General features: G+C 42.2%; 1 protein-coding gene across 5 annotated transcripts in view; it reads right to left on the minus strand.

Moving 5' to 3' along the window:
* Window positions 1–2,038: 2,038 nt before the first annotated feature.
* LOC311136548 (rab GTPase-binding effector protein 1-like) overlaps window positions 2,039–20,394 on the minus strand; it is a 48,825-nt gene continuing 30,469 nt past the window's right edge. For 2 of the 5 annotated variants that reach the window (XM_084170716.1, XM_084170717.1), the window contains 11 exons: window positions 12,173–12,484; window positions 11,919–12,071; window positions 9,521–9,625; window positions 9,087–9,203; window positions 8,748–8,846; window positions 8,248–8,388; window positions 7,054–7,243; window positions 4,778–4,833; window positions 3,838–3,936; window positions 3,546–3,662; window positions 2,039–2,804 (listed from right to left, as the gene is read on the minus strand). In XM_084170716.1, the coding sequence (XP_084026842.1) occupies window positions 2,703–2,804; window positions 3,546–3,662; window positions 3,838–3,936; window positions 4,778–4,833; window positions 7,054–7,243; window positions 8,248–8,388; window positions 8,748–8,846; window positions 9,087–9,203; window positions 9,521–9,625; window positions 11,919–12,071; window positions 12,173–12,484 (1,491 nt within the window). In that variant the 3' untranslated portion in view covers window positions 2,039–2,702. Of the gene's footprint in view, window positions 2,805–3,545; window positions 3,663–3,837; window positions 3,937–4,777; window positions 4,834–6,538; window positions 6,710–7,053; window positions 7,244–8,247; window positions 8,389–8,747; window positions 8,847–9,086; window positions 9,204–9,520; window positions 9,626–11,918; window positions 12,072–12,172; window positions 12,485–20,394 lie in introns of those variants that run through there. The other 3 variants (XM_084170718.1, XM_084170720.1, XM_084170719.1) reach the window with 2 other exon arrangements.

Here is a 20,394-nt window from a genome sequence, read left to right on the forward strand (position 1 = left end):
TCCAACAGGACAATGACCCTAAGCACACAGCCAAGAAAACGCAGGTGTGGCTTCGGGACAAGTCCTCTGAATGTCCTTGAGTGGCCCAGCCACAGCCCGGACTTGAACCCGATCGAACATCTCTGGAGAGACCTGAAAATAGCTCTGCATCGATTCTCCCCATCCAACCTGATCGAGCTTGAGAGGATCTGCAGAGAAGAATGGGAGAAACTCCCCAAATACAGGTGTGCCAAGCTTGTAGCGTCATAACCAAGAAGACTCGAAGCTGTAATCGCTGCCAAAGCTGAATACTTATGTAAATGTCATATTTCAGTTATTATTTTTTTATACATTTGCAAAAATGTCTACAAACCTGTTTTTGCTTTGTCATTATTGGGTATTGTGTGTAGATTAATCAATTTTAGAATAAGGCTGTAACGTAACAAAATGTGGAAAAGGTCAAGGGGTCTGAATACTTTCCCGAATGTATGTATTCTGCAGCAATACGCCCTCCCATCTTAGTGGGACTATCATTTGTTTTTCAACAGGACAATGACCCAACACCTCCAGGCTGTGTAAGGCCTATTTGACCAAGAAGGAGAGTGATGAAGTGCTGCATCAGATGACCTAGCCTCCACAATTCCCCAACCTCAACTCAATTGATATGATTTGGGATGCAGAGTGAAGGAAAAGCAGCCAACAAGTGCTCAGCATATGTGGGACTCCTTCAAGACTGTTGGAAAAGCATTCCAGGTGAAGCTGGTTGAGAGAACGCCAAGTGTGCAAAGCAGTCATCAATGTAAAGGGTGGCTATTTGAAGAATCTCAAATCTAAAATATATTTTGAATTGTTTAACACATTTTTGGTTACTACATGATTCCATATGTGTTACTTAATAGTTTTGATGTCTTCACTATTATTCTACAATGTAGAAAATAGCAAAAATACAAGAAAAACCCTGAAATTAGTAGGTGTGTCCAACCTTTGACTGGTACTGTATATACACACATAGTTTATTAGGTACACCCATCTAGTACTGGGTCGGACTCCCCTTTGCCTCCAGAAGAGACAGAATTCTTCGGGGCATGGAAACATTGCTCAATTGATATCAAGGGACCTAACGTGTGCCAGGAATATATTCCCTACACCTGCCTGTACCGTTGATACCAGGCAGGATGGGGCCATGCTGCTTACGCCAAATCTTGACTCAGCATGACGCAACAGGAACCTGGATTCGTCGGACCAGGCAATGTTTTTCCATTCCTCAATTGTCCAGTGTCGGTGATCGCGTGCCTACTGGAGCCGCTACTTGTTTTTAGCCTATAGGAGTAGAACCCGGTGTGGTCGTCTGCTGCAATAGCCCATCCGTGACAAGGACTGACAAGTTGTGCGTTCCGAGATGCCGTTCTGCACACCACTGTTGAACTGCACCGTTATTTGCCTGTTATCTTGCACAATTCTTGGCATTCTCCTTCGACCTCGCATCAATTAGCTGTTTTCGCCCACAGGTCCGCTGCTGACTGGATATTTTTTGTTTGTCGCACCATTCTCAGTAAACCCTAGACAATGTCTTGAGTGAAAAGCCCACTCGAACGTTCAATCGAACAGTAACTGAATGCCTCGATGCCCGTCCACCTGCTTTATATAGCAAGCCAAGGCCACGTGACTCAGTCTGTAGGAGTGAACCATTTTCATTAACGGGGTGGTGCACCTAATAAACTGTTTACATTATTACGTAAAAATATTTCTGTGAATCTCCTTCATTAAGTCTTTGCCATAGGCCCAGCAGGGTGAAAATTAACTAAAAAAGCATGGAGCGAGAGAGAGGGAAAAATAGTAAACACAAGGGGAGAGAGAGAAAGAGAAAGTGAGTGAGTGAGAAACAGTGGGAGCAAGAACATTTTATTAACCACTTGCAGAAATGGTATGGATCCATTTGTTCCCATTACCTGAAAGAGAAGTTGTAGATCAGGGTTTTTCAACTGGCGGCCCGCAGTGATTTTATTTGACCCTCCAAGTTTAATTGTTGGACATAAAAGACTGTAAAAACACCAACAAATCAGCTCCAAGTGATTTTAATTTTGGAAATCTGTTCCAAAGTATTCCCACGTATAATAGAGAGATCTACATGATCGTATACAAATGTAAGCAAGGTTTGAAATGATTACGTTTTAGTCAAATATCTCTGTTTCGGCTTCTTGCGGTCAATTTGCAGTCCACAAATGATTTGTAATTATGTGCTGACCTCCTGACCATCCGCTCAAGAAAAAAATTGTCCCGTGGCTGAATCTAGTTGATGATCCCTGTTGTAGATGAAAGTGCCTTAGAAGACTACAAACTCCTCCTTTGGTTGGGCTAATATGGTCAGTCCAATATCTACAGTAGAAACACAGGACAGATAAACAGGCAAGAATTGCCACTGCAGGAAAAGTCATTTAGTTATTTGCAACCTCTTAGTAGTAGTGTTCACGGTCACTCCTGCCTTGGTGTGCTCTAAATCCCCCTGTACAGAAAAGGCCTTTTCTCCTATCTTCTCAAATTATAGATTTTTTTTGTCCTCCACCTTGGATTTTGTCTTTATTTAAAAATACCCACACAGCTCTTATCCCTCCTGAGCCCTTCAATTGGGGGGGAAGAGGAGGGGGAGTGGCCTGGAGGGGTGGGATAATGTCATTAGGCCAGTGAGAGTGGAAGGAGTGAGAATGCAGTTTCAGCCACGGGTATCATGTCTCTTGGAGCTGGCTGATGTCAGTTAAGTTGGTGTCGTTGAGGATGGCTCGGACACGGTCTAGAGAGTCAGCCTGTCTGATCCGCTCCAACTGGACCTGAGGGGAAGAGCGTGATTGAATGATTTAATTTACTACATAATCTAGAACCCTCAAACTCAACTCTGGACCTCTAAGCCAGTTCCACTGTGTTTTTTCATTGTTCCCCTCTAATCAGGGACTGATTTAGACCTTGGACACCAGTTGGGTGGAATTAATTATCAGGTAGAACAGAAAACCAGAAGGCTCCGGACCTCATATACCCTGGATCTAGAAATACACAAACAGCCATGTAGGATACATCTCACATATCAGGGGCGGCACATCAGAGACAGGGTAAAATAAATCACTATCAAATAGTGTTAAAAGCACTGATGAGGTGCTGAATATGGTTGCCATGGTAAGAGGTGTACTATAGGAGTTGGAGTACCATTGCCATAGTAACGCCACGATCATGCGGACCTATCAAGTGTAAGGTCAGACAAGGTAAAGATCCGTTTTTGTCAAATAGAAAGGTATGACTAAGATCTACATCACAAATGTTGATTGAATACTATTATGCATTTTACAAGCAAGTAAGTGCTCATCCATTTATAGGGGAAGGCATGCATTGCTTACCAATGGAAGCGTCATGGTCGTACATACCCTAGAATACATAATTGGAGGTGCATTTGCTGTCCTATTGACTGGACTATATCTATGAATGTTGAACACCCCAGTGTGAAGAAAATAACTTGAGTAACCAGTTTGCGATCTCAGAGACTGGTTGCCATGGTAACCTGGCAGTGTTGCGGTCCGTACCTGGAGGGTCTGGGAGAGCTTGACAAAGTCCCTCTGCACCTGCTCACTGACGTCCAGCTCCGTCTGCAAGCGCTGGGCTTTGTCCTTCTCATCCAACGCCTGAGCCTCCAGGGCAGTCTGCCACCACACACACACACACCGTATACACAGTGCACAGACACACACACATTGAGTATCACTACTCCCACAGGATATTGAGACTTATCACAGATAGGTGAGAAAGGAACAGCAGTAGTGGCTGGTTCTAAAATACAGGCTGTCTGGTATGTCTGAGCAGTGAATGACCTCTGACCTTGGTGGTGGAGAGCTCTCTGAGCTGCTCCTCCAGACTGCTCTTCAGACCCTGGACACTCTCTAATGTCTTGCTCTTCTCTGCCAAGCTGCTCTCCAGCTGGGAAATTAGCACATCAGTTAGGGTTATTATCAACTACTGGCACAAATAGTCTAGTACCAAACTTGAAGTCCTCCTGACTTCAGAGTCTGGGGAGGCTGTTAGAGGTTGTCAGCACGATGTGTCGATAATGTAAGGGGCTTTGCCTTACTGGTTCTCCTCTGTGTCTTTCTCACTCAAACACCCACATGGACAGCCACACACAGTCCCAGAGCGCCGCCTCCTTCCATTACAACTGTTGGATTTTCAAATCCAATCCCCCAGGAAAAAACAAATATTTAAGAGAACCAATCAATGCGTCCACTCTCGAAAAGGAATATGTAATAACAGCCACCTGTCCAGACCAGTGGGGCACCGCTCCTCTCGCTGTGTCACGTGGTCTGCACGCCAACAAGGCTACCAACAGTCTGCACTGCAAAACAATTATGCTAAGCCAGTGGTCTCCAACCCTGGTCCTGGTAGAGAGTTAGGTGCACAGGCTTTTGTTCCAGCTCAGAACTCAAACGTCAAATTCAACTAAACATCAAGACTTTCGTTAATTCAGGTGTGTACATAAGGCTTGTGCCAAAGCCTTCACACCCTGTAGCTCTACGCAACTATGGTCGGTGACCACTGATATTAGCTGTTGTACATTCATGAGGTATTCACATTAACACATTGGTGATGGTAAATAATTCACACCTACATATTCTTCCACACATTTCAAAACAGCAACTACTACTCTAACAAGCCAGTGGTTGTAGGCCTTCGCTAGGATTATGTTATTAAAGGCAGCCACTGAAGGAAATCTGACTTCACATTCAGAGGAGTGACTCATGCAGACTCCCTACAGCTCATTTACCTGTTCTTTCTCATCTTTCACACGCTCCAGCTCAGTTTTCAGACTCGAGAATGACGCTGGGGGAAGGAGAGAAAAGAGATAGAAGGCTTATTAAAGTGTCATTGTGATGGTAAATCAGAACGTCAACCTCAGACATGCATTCTAGCCTTCTAATGTGGTTCCTGGAAAATTAGTCGTCAATTCATGAATGAATTACCACGGTTTGCCAAGGAGAGTGGTGTGTGGGCTACTAAGCAAGCAAACACAGTGCTCCTCCAAACTATAAGACTGACACAAAGAGCAATCAAGGGAAGTGTTGATAACTTGGGCCAGAATTCAGCCACTGCAGAACATGGGTTTTCTGCACTTTAAGCAGTGCATTTGATTTGAACATTTCTGAAGACAAAATAGACAACCACAAAGCGGTGATGTTAAGCCACATTAATGGTATTACTAGTAGTGAGGCATGTTATTTTGTCATACCCATGCTGACTTAGAAGAGTGAAGTGAATAGCTATGACATTGAGCAAGGCACTTATCCAGAACAACTTACAGGTGCAATTAGGGTTAAGAGTGTCTGCTAAATGACTAAAATGTAGATGTATGACTGGACTATGACAACAGGTGCTATGCACATCCATAATCCTTTCATGCCTATACTGTAAAGGAAATGTTATTTTGTGCATCTTGTCTTTGGTGTCAAACCATTTTTGGTTCCTGCCTGTGCCTGGTAAGTATATGAGGGAGGGGCGTTATGACCTCCTCCTTTAGACTAGTTGGCAGAACTCCCAGAATATGTTCTATAAGTTAAGATGGGATACGGTGCCAGACACATGCCGGAACCAACCCTATGAACTGTGTCTGTAACCAGTATATAAGGGAACTAAACGGGACTGCCCTGTTAGGGCTCCTGACAGACGTTCACTATGGTCCATCAAGTTTGTTGGAAACTCTCCAGTGTGCTGACAATAAACAATGATTGATTTAAGATTGACTTTGAGTGTTCCTGTGTAAGAATTTAAACAACACCACATTTTCTAAAACATTACTGCAGTGAGTGAGTTTTAGTGCCCTACGGTCATTAGTCCAACATTTACAGCATTAACACACACCTCTACACACATACATAAACAGCCTAAGTAGGTTCGTCAGACAGTGTTTTTCGTACCTTCCAAGATGTCTGAACAACAATCACCAACCGAGAAAAAAGGACAGGAGAAAAAGAAAGATATGAGAGGGTACAAAGGAAATAAAAAAATCTTCAGAGGATGTGAAAGCCAGGGTCTTTCATGAAGTTCAAAGGAAAAGACAATTTCATGGTGGAGAAGCAGCGTTCAGTTGCGCTGAAGAGTTCATTATGGGACCGTGAAGCTGAACACTAGCTCAGCACGTTTCATCCCGTAACTGAAATGTGTACTAATGAAACAACTAAGTCATACAAGTTTGAGCTAACGGTCATATTTAGCATCTCTGGCTCTTATAAAATGCAAATGTCAAGATTTTCTTTATTGCTCGTATTCACTCTCTGCACCTGCATTGGGTGTCCAGACAGCTCAACTCAGAGCCATGAACAGCCACACCCAGTGGTGGAAAAGGTATGCAATCGTCATACTTGAGTAAAAGTAAAGATACCTTAATAGAAAATGACTCAAGTAAAAGTGAAAGTCACCCAGTAAAATACTACTTGAGTAAAAGTCAAAGTATTTGGTTTTACATTTCCTTAAGTATCAAAAGTAAAAGTATAAATTATTTCAAATTCCATATATTAAGCAAACCAGACGGCACCATTTTTTAATTTATTTTTTTACAGGTAGCCAGGGGCACAATCCAACACTCAGACATAATTTACAAACAAAGCATTTGTGTTTAGTGAGTCTGCCAGATTAGAAGCAGTAGAGATGACCAGGGATGTTCTCTTGATAAGTGTGTGAATTGGACCATTTTCCTGTCCTGCTAAGCATTCAAAATGTAAGGAGTAAAAAGTACATTATTTTCATTAGGAATGTAGTGAAGTAAAAGTAAAAGTGGTCAAAAATATAAATAGTAAAGTACAGATACCCCATAAAACTACTATTTTTAATTAAGTACAGTACACCACTTTCTACACCTGCCCAGAAAATACAGATACAATTTAAACTTTTGATAAATCTGGCACATTAATCAATAGATATCTTGAGGATTATAGCACAAAAAAGTAGCTTTTCATAAATGTATGCGAAATATACATCCATGGTTCTTCTCACCCTTCTCTGATCTATCCTTGTGTCAAGCCTAAGGAATGGGAATGGGAGCCTCACCTATCTCCTCCTTGCAGCCCTCTATCTCCAGCTGTAGTGTGTCCTCCAGGTTCTCTTTGAGGCACTGCTCTGCCTGGAGCTGCTCCTTCAGGAACAGGATCTCCGCCTTCAGCTTCTCTTCCAGGTGGTCTGCAGCCGTGCGCACCGCAACTATGTCCTCCCGCAATTGCAGCACCAGGGGTTGTAGTTCCTAGAGGGGAGCAGAAATAGTTGCACGTACCAATTTAAGTGAGTCACAATGCTGAAAGAAGTACCTGATGGACATGTAAATAGCTCGATGGTGTGAACCAGAGATGGTCGTCTGCTTCTGGGGACCGTGCGCATGGAGAAGTGTATGGTGATGACTTACTCATACATTTCAGTTGCTTCCAACCCTTTCATACTCGTTACTCTCAGTTCTTCTAAGATTTCTTCATTTTCTTCATTTACTCCAACGTATTCCTATTTCTATCACTCATTTAAAAAGCTATTTTAAGTAATTGAATACTGCAATATCTTAGTTTATATGTGATGAAAAAAACCAAGAATCAGTTAGGTGGTTACGAGGGTTTAGCTACCGCATTTTCATCAAGGTTTGGATTCACTCTAAAGACTTGTTCATGTCAAAGCAGTCAACAAGTACACTATAGAATCCTTAACACCCTGAAGGGCCCTAGTATGTTGTCCCCTGCCAGTTCGTCAACCAAAGTCAGTGAAATATTACCTGGTCAGACAAGGGGATTGTTTCATTTCTGAAAGACAGATTATGTGCAGGTCTGCTAACATTACTAGATCTTTACAATTCCAGGAGAAGTGTTTAACATCTCAGGAACCACATCAACATGACATAACGCTCCTATAATGTGTACAGAATCTGTGTATCTGGAACGCAACCAAAGTTTTAGAATATGACTTGAAGCCAAATCTAGGCCTAAAATACACACTTCCTTATCCCTCTTGGATTTAACTTTTGAATATTTGGGATATTATTGTTGTTTTCTTCTTTGTCAATGCTATGAACGCATGGTATGTAATCATCAGGAAAAAATGAAGAGTCTGGATGGTCCTTGCAAATTACTCATGTTTATTATTCAGATGTCAAGAGACATTATTCTGTTAATCTATGAATTTGTGTGACAAAATAAATACAAAAAAATAGAGGGCTTTGGTTTAGAGCAATTCTCAAAATGGTGGCTGTGAATGATTGTTTCGTACTTGCACTGTGATGGGTAGTTTGAAGTCCTCCTGCTGCTGGAGAGATACGTGGAGTCTGTGTTTGCCTGTTAGGCTGTCGTTGTCCATCTGCAGTCTGCCCAGTTCATCCGCTACCTGCTCCCTAGACTGCATCAGCACTGCCTGGTTATGGCAAAAACAGCACTCTGTCAAATCATGTCATCATCCTGTTTCCTCCTGATGATTCAATGTACTGTAAAATGGAACTGCCGACCACAGTCTTCAGGTGTGATTCACTGGCAGAACACTACATCACATTTCCACCAGCTCTATCTCTTTGGCAGGAGAAACATCCTCCTTAATTCCAGAAAGAAGCCAGTTGCATCACTAAATCAAAAGGCACATGCAGCGATGGAATGTCCAAATGCTTTGGCTGCTAACTTTATTTACACAGGCTTTCTGGCACAGACAGACATTATTGAGACACTGGAGGCCCAAAGAAAGGCTATATTGAGAGGGTGTAGTGGAGAAGTGCTGCTCACCATCTGTTCCTGTGTGTTCCTCTTGGCCTGACTGAAGGCCTCTTGTAGTGTGTTGAGCAGCGACTCCGATTCGTGGACTCTCTGCATGAGAGCAGCTACCTGAGACACAAAGAAAGAAATCAGCATGCTCCAGGGGATAACTGAACAAACATACAATCTACAGAAAAATAATGACGTATGCCGATTTATCCACATTCCAACAGGGAGCATGGTACATTCTTTGAAGATTACAAATAACTACTCAAACAACATAAGAGCTAAGCATAAAGATTACTTTACACTTACTATACTTTACGCTTTTTGCATAAGGACTCTGAAGTGTGTGTAATGAGGACAGACCTTGGCAGTGGTTTCCTCGTTTCCCTGTTTTACAGAGTCCTCCAGCTCCTGTTTTTCACTCATGGTTCTCTCCAGCTGGTCGTTGGCCTGCCGCAGCATCACCTGGAGCTTCTTTACCTGAGAAGAACCAGAGAAATGAATGGGAGAGCTAGGCACCAGTTAACACACTCTTTTTCCATCTAATCAGATGGTGCAAATCTTTTCCATTCATTTAGGATTCTTGTCGACATATTTATTCTAATTCATATAGCTTAGTGGGAGCCCCACAACAGCTGACATGGAATATGGAAATACTAAAGATCACATTTATCTATAATTATGTCTATAATAAAGGACTTTGATTTTGAGATGAACCTTCCCTTTACGTATCCTTGGCATTTAGTAAACATCTCAGAAAGTCCAACTGTAATGGAGTGTCTCAGGGAGGGCGTTACCTGATCGCGTGTCTCTGCCTCCTGGCCCTGGATGACTTGCAGCTGTTTCTCGTAATTGGAGCACATGTCACACCGCCGGCCCAACTTCCTCCCTGCGTTCTTCACCTAGTGACAGATAGCCAAGAATCCACTTAGGAGGAATACCACATGGTAAATACGTCTAGGAGAAAGATGTATATAGAAACTGGGGGCTGTCCATGAGAGCAGACTAAACTGTACACAATTCATAGCAGTGTAAAGATTGTTGACTTTATTCTACCATTTGTCAGATAGCGCGAGAGCTGCTGCTACAGCATCTCAAACAGCAAATGCTTTTACTACATATGAGGCAAGTCAAAGTAGCCTACCAAAATCCGACCATATCCGTGAAAGCAATTATTATATATATAAACTTTCTTTCATTGTCCAGTAGCCCCAGGCAAAATCCAAGTCATATTAGCAACACATGCTAGTTGTTGCACATTAGATCTCCCCTCTAAATTCTAATAGATATTTTTATCTGTCACATGAAACCGCTCGCATGTGCAGTGCGCTTTTGACAACAGTGTTTTCCAGCTAATTGCATTATAGAACGAACATTCGCGCCGTAGCCTACTTACTGTCTTGTGCGCATTGCTGCGCTTATAATGTGAAAAGCTAAACGTTCTGATCCATTGCATAATTTTTAAGACTCATTGCTTTTTAACATTACTTTTGTATAGCCTAGGCCTACTGGTTGTATTAATTTGGGATCTATAGTCCCCCAACTGTCCCAGAGTGTTTGGAATAGACTATTTCTTTCTCGACAAACTGACCAATTGAATAGGTAAACTTTTCTACTATGGGGGATAGTAGATGGACATAGGCTAGTGATTTGGTGTTCGTTACTCGTCTTGTTGGCTGAGGGAAAGTAAATGTGGACAGTTATTCTAAACATCTTCAAAGTGCACACCAGCATTCGGTAAGAAGGACCGCACATCAAATAAAATGTTATTTGTCACATGCTTCATAAACAGGTGTAGACTAACAGTGAAATGCTTACTTACGGGCCCTTCCCAACAATGCAAAATAAATACAAGAGAATTAGTAGAAAACAAAATAAGAACAATAACACAAGGAATAAGTAGGAAAATAATAACATAAGGAATAAATAAACAATGAGTAATGATAACTTGGCTAAATACGGGCTACCAGTACCGAGTCCATCTGCAGGGGTACAAGGTAATTGAGGTAGATATGTACATTTAGGTAGGGCTTTCCTCTGACACCACCTGGTATAGAGGTCCTGGATGGCAGGGAGCTCGGCCCCAGTGATGTACTGGGCCGTACGCACTACCCTCTGTAGCACCTTGGAAGGTCGGATGGCAAGCAGTTGCCATACCAAGCGGTGATGCAGCCAGTCAAGATGCTCTCAATGGTGCAGCTGTATAACTTTTTGAGGATCTGAGGACCCATGCCAAATCTTTCTAGCCTCCTGAGGGGGAATAGGCATGTTCATGCCCTCTTCACGACTGTATTGATGTGTGTAGACCATGATAGTTCCTTAGTGTTGTGGACACCGAGGAACTTGAAGCTCTCGACCTGTTCCACAACAGCCCCGTCGATGTGGATGGGGGCGTGCTCAACCCTCCGTTTCCTGTAGTCCACGATCAGCTCCTTTGTCTTCCTGAGAGGTTGTTGTCCTGGCACCACACTGCGTTGTTGGATGTGTTGTTGCCTACCCTCACCACCTGGGGGCGGCCCATCAGGAAGTCCAGGATCCAGTTGTGTAGGGAGGTGTTTAATCCCAGGGTCCTCAGTTTAGTGATGCGCTTGGAGGGCACAATGGTGTTGAATGATTAGCTGTAGTCAATGAACGGCATATTCTCACGTAGGTGTTCCTTTTGTCCAGGTAGGCAAGGGCATGTTCTGTTAATATGAATTACCATAATCCAAATGTGATTTATTTCATTCTGAGCACCGTGAGTGGACGCCCTAATCAGGTTACACACCCAATGCATATGGGTCCGGTAGATTTCTCAAATAGCCGGTAAATTAAAATGCTACCGGTAAATGTCCGGCGCCACATTTTCCTAACGGAAACCTGGTACTAAATGGTACTTAGTGGTGGTTTTGAACCAATGTGATTATGGGGTTATGGAATTACAAGCCAACAACTTTTACCATGTAAACGAGGTATAGCATACAATATGGCCCCGTGTAGCTCAGTTGGTAGAGCATGGCGCTTGCAATGCCAAGGTTGTGGGTTCGTTTCCCACGGGGGGCCAGTATGAAAATGTATGCACTCACTAACTAAGTCGCTCTGGATAAGAGCGTCTGCTAAATGACTCAAATGTAAAAATGTCGAACTGCAAAACAAAGCCCAACCAAAACATCATACAATATAAATGAACTAAAACACTGTATGAAACTGTCTGACCTCTTGCTGTAGCAGGTTCCACTCCTGGTCACTGACCAACCGGTAGCCTGACGGGGTCAGGAAGGTGGTGTCGGGGGCGTGGGAAATGCTGGACATCAGCGAGGCAGTCTCTTCCTGCTCCGGTGTCATGGCCTTGATGGCCTTCTCCTGGTCCTGGATCATATCAAATCAAACTTGATTTAAAACGGCATAAAAAAAAAAACTCTACACATTTTACAGACACAATAAATGTATAATAAAGGTAGATTTAAGACCTTGGTGAGAAGGAAGTGGCTGGCCGTCAGCTGGATGGAGCTGACCGATAGAGTGTCCCCAAAGCCAAACAGGCCCTCAGAGGCCCCGCAGTCCGCCCCCACCAGGGGTCCGAAGTCGGACTCGTCCAGGTGGCTGGCCGACTTGGCCTTATGGTTGTGGCCCCCCAGGCCCTGGAGACCGGGAGAGGAACCCAGGCTGTCTGTGGACTGGACCCTCCGCAGGCAGTCTTTGTAGGGATCGAAGGGGCCCCCTGCCACCAGGTCAGTGTCTAAGGAGTGCATGGAGCCGTGGGCGCTGTGGTTGACGTGGGGCTGGAGGAGAGAAGAGGGAGGAAGAGAGTGGTTGTAATGACGAGAAGTAGATGAGTAGCACATCGGGCTCCCTTTACACAGGCAGCCCACTTCAGATCTTTACCCTAATCTGTAAACATCAAAAAAAGCACACGGAATCTGATCTTTTGACCTCCACCTACAAACCCAACATGATCAAAAGTATGGGGACACCTGCTCATCGAACATCTCATTCCAAAATCATGGCCATTAATATGGAGTTGGTCCCCCCTTTGCTGCTATAACAGCCTCCACTCTTCTGGGAAGGCTTTTCACTAGATGTTGGAACATTGCTGCGGGGACTTTACACCACTCCAGCTGACGCTTGGAATTGCGCATGGTGATCTCAGGCTTGTGTGCGGCTGCTCGGCTATGGAAACCCATTTCATTAAGCTCCCGGCGAACAGTTATTGTGCTGACGTTGCTTCCAGAGGCAGTTTGGATTTTTACATGTTACGCACTTCAGCGGTCCAGTTCTGTGAGCTTTTGCGGCATACCACTTCGCAACTGAGCCGTTGTTGCTCCTAGACGTTTCCACTTCACAATAACAGCACTTACAGTTGCCCGGGGCAGCTCTAGCAGGGCAGACATTTGACGAACTGACTTGTTGGAAAGGTGGCATCCTATGACGGTGACACGTTGAAAGTCAATGAGCTCTTCAGTAAGGCCATTCTACTGCCAATGTTTGTCTATGGCGATCGCATGACTGTGTGCTCGATTTTATATACCTGTCAGCAATGGGTATGGCTGGAATAGCCGAATCCACTAATTTGAAGGGGTGTCCAAATACTTTTGTATTTATAGTGTGTTGAGCTGAATCCTGATACAAACCTGATAGTCCATTTGCGACCTGTCTGGACGCTCAGATCAGATGTTTTTGCTCTGAAGATGATACATTCTTTTTTGCACATGACCTGTCATTACCATGACAACTACCCAAAAATATAAAGGAACAGTGACAGGAAATGAGCATTGCATCTGTGTGCTACTTCAGAGGCTACATCAGTGTGAATGCACAAATCTGATATGGGTCACATGTAGGGCTGACCCCATTTAGTCGACTTGTCGATTGTTTGGTCGACCGATATTTATTTAGTCGAGCAGTAGCAAATAAATAAAATAATAATATCATGGTGTACAAGACACCTGACTGATTCGCGCCTGTCTAAGTGGACTAATCAATTGTGGAGGCCGTGGGGATGGCACAGTCCATCACTCTAAGATGTGCTACTGAAATTGTATATGGTTATATTACATAAGAGCAATGGTGCAACACTAATAAAAATATAATTTAATAACAATGCGCTTTCTCCCGCGTTGGATAGTGGTCGCTGTCCGCGGTTATAAAACACATCAGTGTGCTGTTGAATTGGCACCTTTTCCTAGACCATGTCACAATGTGCATAATAGCAAAGTTAACCAGCATATTGGTGTTGAGAACAATGGGGCGGAGGCAGCAGCAGAATGAGACGAGATGAGAAAACAGCCCTTGCCTTATTGTCTAAGAAATGTGACGAGCCTTGCATTAAAGAACATAATTGGTTAAAGAAAACTGTGATAAATAAAAAAGTATACCAGTTTCATTTGAGGACTAAAGGATTGACAGCCGTCCCATATAGATTGCAAAATAGTTGGGAAGAGATTTTTGACGTACCGATCCCATGGCATAGTGTTTATGAACTGACACGCAAAACGACACCGGATTCAAAACTTAGAATCTTTCAATTTAAATTATTATTTGAAATTCTTGCTACCAATAGAATGTTATTTATATGGGGGATACAATCTTCCCAGCTCTGCAGATTTTGCTGCGAAGAGACAGAATCATTAGATCATTTGTTTTGGTACTGTCCATTTGTAGCTTGTTTTTGGACACAGGTCCAGGAATGGCTGAAGGATTGCAATATTTACCTGGAAATAACCCTGCAGATAGCATTACTGGGTGATCTGAAAAGTCAAAGTCAATCGATCAATAATATAATAATACTTTTAGGAAAAATGTTTATTTTCAATTTACAATCTGTAGAAACAATGAGAATAGAAAGGTTCAGAACTTTTGTAAAACACAGTACAGTAGGAAAATATATGGCAAATAGAAATCCTATATGGATGGTGTTAAGAGATAGATGGGTGGTGTTGAATGGAGTTGAAGGATGGGACTAATAACAACTAATAACAAGATAACTAATAATGTAAGCATACTGTGTCCATAATAAGTATATAGGTTGTAGGTTGAGAGCTTTTGTGAAAGAGCACAGTTAGAAAGATATGGCATATAGAACGAAAACCGGATGGACATCATGAAAATGATCAGAGGTTGAGAGTAGAAGAAGTTCAGGAGAAAAAACAAAACAAAATATAATTATTGTAAAATTGACTGTCCATAAAATGTATATAGTAAGTATAAGCTGGAAGTAGAGGCCTAAGCATTGTTGTTCACTAGTTTACTCCAATTAGGGAAAGGGTGGTGGGGTTGGAAAGTAATAAAGGGGAATATATATTTTTTTAAAGTATATGTGTATGTATGAAAAAAAAAAACGAGAAAAAAAAGAAATGTGAAGAGAGGAAACCCCAACTTAAGTCTATAATCAATAGCCTAACTGTTAAATGTGCCTGGCTTTATCAATATATCTACAGAAATAGGACAGATCCTGCTTCTGTTGCCTGTTTGAGTGTTTGTTTAATAGCCTACTGATTCCGTGAGCACCGAGCCTCACACAATGACATATCAAGTAAACAATTTCACAAATTTGGCTATTCTAAACTTTGCTTTGCTGTAATTAAGGCTTTAAAAATGTTTTTCCATTAGAACAGCCTTAGTATAGCAGCCTTTTATAATGAGCTGTAGGCCTAAGAGCGCATCCTGTTTAGTCTTAATACCATAACTTAGGCCTATATTTCAATACTTAGTGCATTCAGACCCCTTGACTTTTTCAAAATGTTACGTTACAGCCTTATTCTAAAATTGATTCAAAACATGTTTTCCCTCATTAATCTACACACAATACCCCATAATGACAAAGCAAAAACTGTTTTTTATAAATGTCCGCAAATTTATAAGTTCAAGTCCGGGCTCTGACTGGGCCACTCAAGGACATTCAGAGACTTGTCCAGAAGCCACTCCTGCATTGTCTTGGCTGTCTGCTTAGGGTTATTGTCCTGTTGGAAGGTGAACCTTCACCCCAGTCTGAGGTCCTAAGCGCTCTGGAGCAGGTTTCCATCAAGGATCTCTCTGTACTTTGCTCCATTAATCTTTTCCTCGATCCTGACTAGTCTCCCAGTCCCTGTTGCTGAAAAACATCCCACAGCATAATGGTGCCAGGCTTCCTCCAGAAGTGACGCTGGGCATTCAGGCCAAAGAGTTCAGTCTTAGTTTCATCAGACCAGAAAATCTTGTTTCTCATTATAAGAGTTCTTTAGGTGCCTTTTGGCAAACTTCAAGCTGGCTGTCATGTGCCTTTTACTGAGGAGTGGCTTCCGCCTGGCCACTCTACTATAAAAGGCCTGATTGGTGGAGTGCTGCAGAGATGGTTGTCCTTTTGGAAGGTTCTCCCATCTCTCTGTCAGAGTGACCATCGGGTTCTTGCTCACCTCACTGACCAAGGCCCTTCTCCCCCGATTGCTCAGTTTGGCCAGGCGGCCATCTCTAGGAAGAGTCTTGGTGGTTCCAAACTTCTTCCATTTAAGAATGATGGAGGCCACTGTGTTCTTGGGGACCTTCAATGCTGCAGACATTTTTTGGTACCCTTCCCCAGATCTGTGCCTCGACACAATCTTGTCTTGGAGCTCTATGGACAATTCCTTCGACCTCATGGCTTGGTTTTTGCTTTGACATGAACTGTCAACTGTGGGACCTTATATAGACAGGTGTGTGCCTTTCCAAAATCATGTCCAATCAATTGAATTTACCACAGGTGGACTCCAAGTTGTAGAAATATCAAGGATGATCAATGGAAACAGGATGCACCTGAGCTCAATTTCGAGTCTCATAGCAAAGGGTCTGAATACTTATGTAAATAAGCTATTTCTAAAAACCTGTTTTCGCTTTGTCATTATGGGGTATTGTGTGTAGATTGATGAGGATTTCTATTTATTTAATCCATTTTAGAATAAGGCTGTAACGTAACAAAATGTGGAAAAAGTCAAGTGGTCTGAATACTTTCCGAATGCTACTGTATCAATCAATCATTCATTCGTACATGTACGAGTACATCATCACATCACATGTACATCATACGAGTCATTCACGATTTGAAATGCAATCAAGCATTTTAGTTTAAAAATACAATAAAGTGAGCCTTGAATAATTAGCTTAAATAAGAAATACACAGTTCCATTTCAGAAATTACATTCATGAATGGGACTGTTTTTAGTATTTCATGTAAAAAAGGCTTAACAAAAAAAACCTTACAATAGACTCTGGTAAGCTTATAATTTAGTGTTTTTTACATTGTTCCAAACAGTCCGAAAAATATTGTAATCTATACAGCACTTGTTTGGCACACATAATATGCACACGCTTGCTCCTTACCTTTTTCTTGATCTCCAGTATTTTCCACAACTAGTCAAATTTATTCCACACATCTGACCTCCCCTTTGACTCCTGAGCAACCAGTAAACATTCACTTGTTTCAAGTTTATTTATTTGTCATGTCCTCTGCATCCATTTTACTGTCATGTGGTACGGTGTGATTATGATATGCTATAGGTCGGGCCCTATTGGTCACGTGCATGCGATACATACAGTGGGGAAAAAGTATTTAGTCAGCCACCAATTGTGCAAGTTCTCCCACTTAAAAAGATGAGAGGCCTGTAATTTTCATCATAGGTACACGTCAACTATGACAGACAAATTGAGAATTTTTTTTCCTGAAAATCACATTGTAGGATTTTTTATGAATTTATTTGCAAATTATGGTGGAAAATAAGTATTTGGTCACCTACAAACAAGCAAGATTTTTGGCTCTCACAGACCTGTAACTTCTTCTTTAAGAGGCTCCTCTGTCCTCCACTCGTTACCTGTATTAATGGCACCTGTTTGAACTTGTTATCAGTATAAAATACACCTGTCCACAACCTCAAACAGTCACACTCCAAACTCCACTATGGCCAAGACCAAAGAGCTGTCAAAGGACACCAGAAACAAAATTGTAGACCTGCACCAGGCTGGGAAGACTGAATCTGCAATAGGTAAGCAGCTTGGTTTGAAGAAATCAACTGTGGGAGCAATTATTAGGAAATGGAAGACATACAAGACCACTGATAATCTCCCTCGATCTGGGGCTCCACGCAAGATCTCACCCCGTGGGGTCAAAATGATCACAAGAACGGTGAGCAAAAATCACAGAACCACACGGGGGGACCTAGTGAATGACCTGCAGAGAGCTGGGACCAAAGTAACAAAGCCTACCATCAGTAACACACTACGCCGCCAGGGACTCAAATCCTGAAGTGCCAGACGTGTCCCCCTGCTTAAGCCAGTACATGTCCAGGCCCGTCTGAAGTTTGAGATTTTGAGTGAAAACCTCCTTCCATCAGCAAGGGTATTGAAGATGAAACGTGGCTGGGTCTTTCAGCATGACAATGATCCCAAACACACCGCCCGGGCAACGAAGGAGTGGCTTCGTAAGAAGCATTTCAAGGTCCTGGAGTGGCCTAGCCAGTCTCCAGATCTCAACCCCATAGAAAATCTTTGGAGGGAGTTGAAAGTCCGTGTTGCCCAGCGACAGCCCCAAAACATTACTGCTCTAGAGGAGATCTGCATGGAGGGATGGGCCAAAATACCAGCAACAGTGTGTGAAAACCTTGTGAAGACTTACAGAAAACATTTGACCTGTGTCATTGCCAACAAAGGGTATATAACAAAGTATTGAGAAACTTTTGTTATTGACCAAATACTTATTTTCCACTATAATTTGCAAATAAATTCATAAAAAAATCCTACAATGTGATTTTCTGGATTTTTTTTCCTCAATTTGTCTGTCATAGTTGACGTGTACCTATGATGAAAATTACAGGCCTCTCTCATCTTTTTAAGTGGGAGAACTTGCACAATTGGTGGCTGACTAAATATTATTTTTCCCCACTGTACATGTGTCATGTAAAGAGAGCAAGGGTTGAGGGAACAAATCAGGGATTTCGTTAATACAACTTTTCAGTCAGAAATGGCTGTAATTGTTGCAACTTCAGCAACACGGACAGCACAATAAACACTTTGATGTTCTGTGGTGGTCACTGCAGCAGGGAGGACAAAGAGACAACGGGTGCTAGTCACTCGCAGTCTTTTTTTTAGCACAGCAAGTCTGAGCCCGGCCCGGCACAATCAAATAAAGTGCTGGTCGGACTCCCTCTAGTCATTTGTGTGTATTCATTATTTTATCAAACAATGTACTTAAAGCATCAATTGGCCCAGCGTCGTCCGGGTTTGGCCGGTGTAGGCCGTCATTGTAAATAAGAATTTGTTCTTAACTGATTTGCCTAGTTAAATAAAGGTAAAATAAAAAAATAAAAGCTCAGTGAATATAGTTGATTTGATTAAAAAACACATAGGATGTGTCAATATATGGAAAAATACACTTCAACATTTAGACCAATCGATTGGTCAAAAGAACAGACGACTCTTGGTCGAATAAGATTTTGTTTTAGTCGGGGACAGCTCGCTACATGTAAAACGCAGTGTGGACAGTCCGAAAAAAATATTGGATATAGAAAAAATACAATTTGGGTTCTTAGGGTGGCTGTGTAAACACAGAAAAGAGAGAAAACAGAGAGGAAAAAGTGCCGTGGGGATGTTCTGTGGTTGAGCGATGGTAAAACTGCAGTGTCAAGATTGGAAATGAGAGGTGCATTGTCAGCAGAGAAGTGCTTTTAACATGCTTTAGACCAATTTCTTGAATACTTATGTCAGTGTTACAGGAATTCTCTAAGCCACTTAAGGAGATGGCATTTCAGACCACAATTGACCATGCTTGTCACAGAGGATTAGGTGGAAAAGTGAACCTTCTACCTTCACAGAGAAGTCATTGTAAAGATGTGGAGTTACAATGTCTAGAGTTTATGGCCACTCCAGCCCTCACTCGTATCTCTTTGTATGTCATCACGCAACAGACGTCAGAGTATATTCAAATTGTTTTTAATCACAGCTAAAGTTTTTATTGCTACGGATTCCGCGATCCGGTTAGCCTTTACGGCTGGGACCGCAAGTTTGTGTTCCGGATTACTGTTAACACTAGAACCACCATAGGCCAACGGCCACTGACGTTTTATTTAGTAAATAAAATAAATCCCCCCCCCCCCCAAAAAAAGCAATGTCCTGCTCTTTAACTGACTTTTCCTAAATGTTTGTATTTTACATTGCTAATTTGTCAGAATTTTTAAAGCACAAACAGAAAAGTATTTAGAGCCTTTACCGGTTTTCTCACACCTATTCCCAACTTAAACCGCCAAGACAATGCGCAGTAGGATGTTGGTATCCAGCCAGGCGCTAATGCGTCTCTTTCTCTCCCCTCACTGAATGAATGACAAATAGATGAATGAGCAATAATTGTGCACCTTCACAATTTAATTAAAATTAGGCCTAACTGAATGATAATGAAATGGTTGATTTAATTTATAAAGACAGCGTAATGATGAGTGTGTTATGTGCCAATTTATCCTATTTATCAGCAGCAAATAATTGGACCACATGACCTTGCAGGTTGATATTCTCTGTTACGTTTTACTTTATAAAAAGAAGCTGTTATGGGACTGTTTTATTTACTATAACTATTACTAATCAAATGTATTGTAAGGGAAATGGTAACATGCTACATGTTGCAGTAGGCCTTTAGAATAATGCAAAATATATCCTCGACTATCCGAGTTGATGAGCGAATGGACGCAAACGATGCCAG

This window comes from Coregonus lavaretus (assembly GCF_964263955.1).
Source record: "Coregonus lavaretus genome assembly, chromosome: 10".
In the NCBI taxonomy this organism is placed as follows: domain Eukaryota; kingdom Metazoa; phylum Chordata; class Actinopteri; order Salmoniformes; family Salmonidae; genus Coregonus; species Coregonus lavaretus.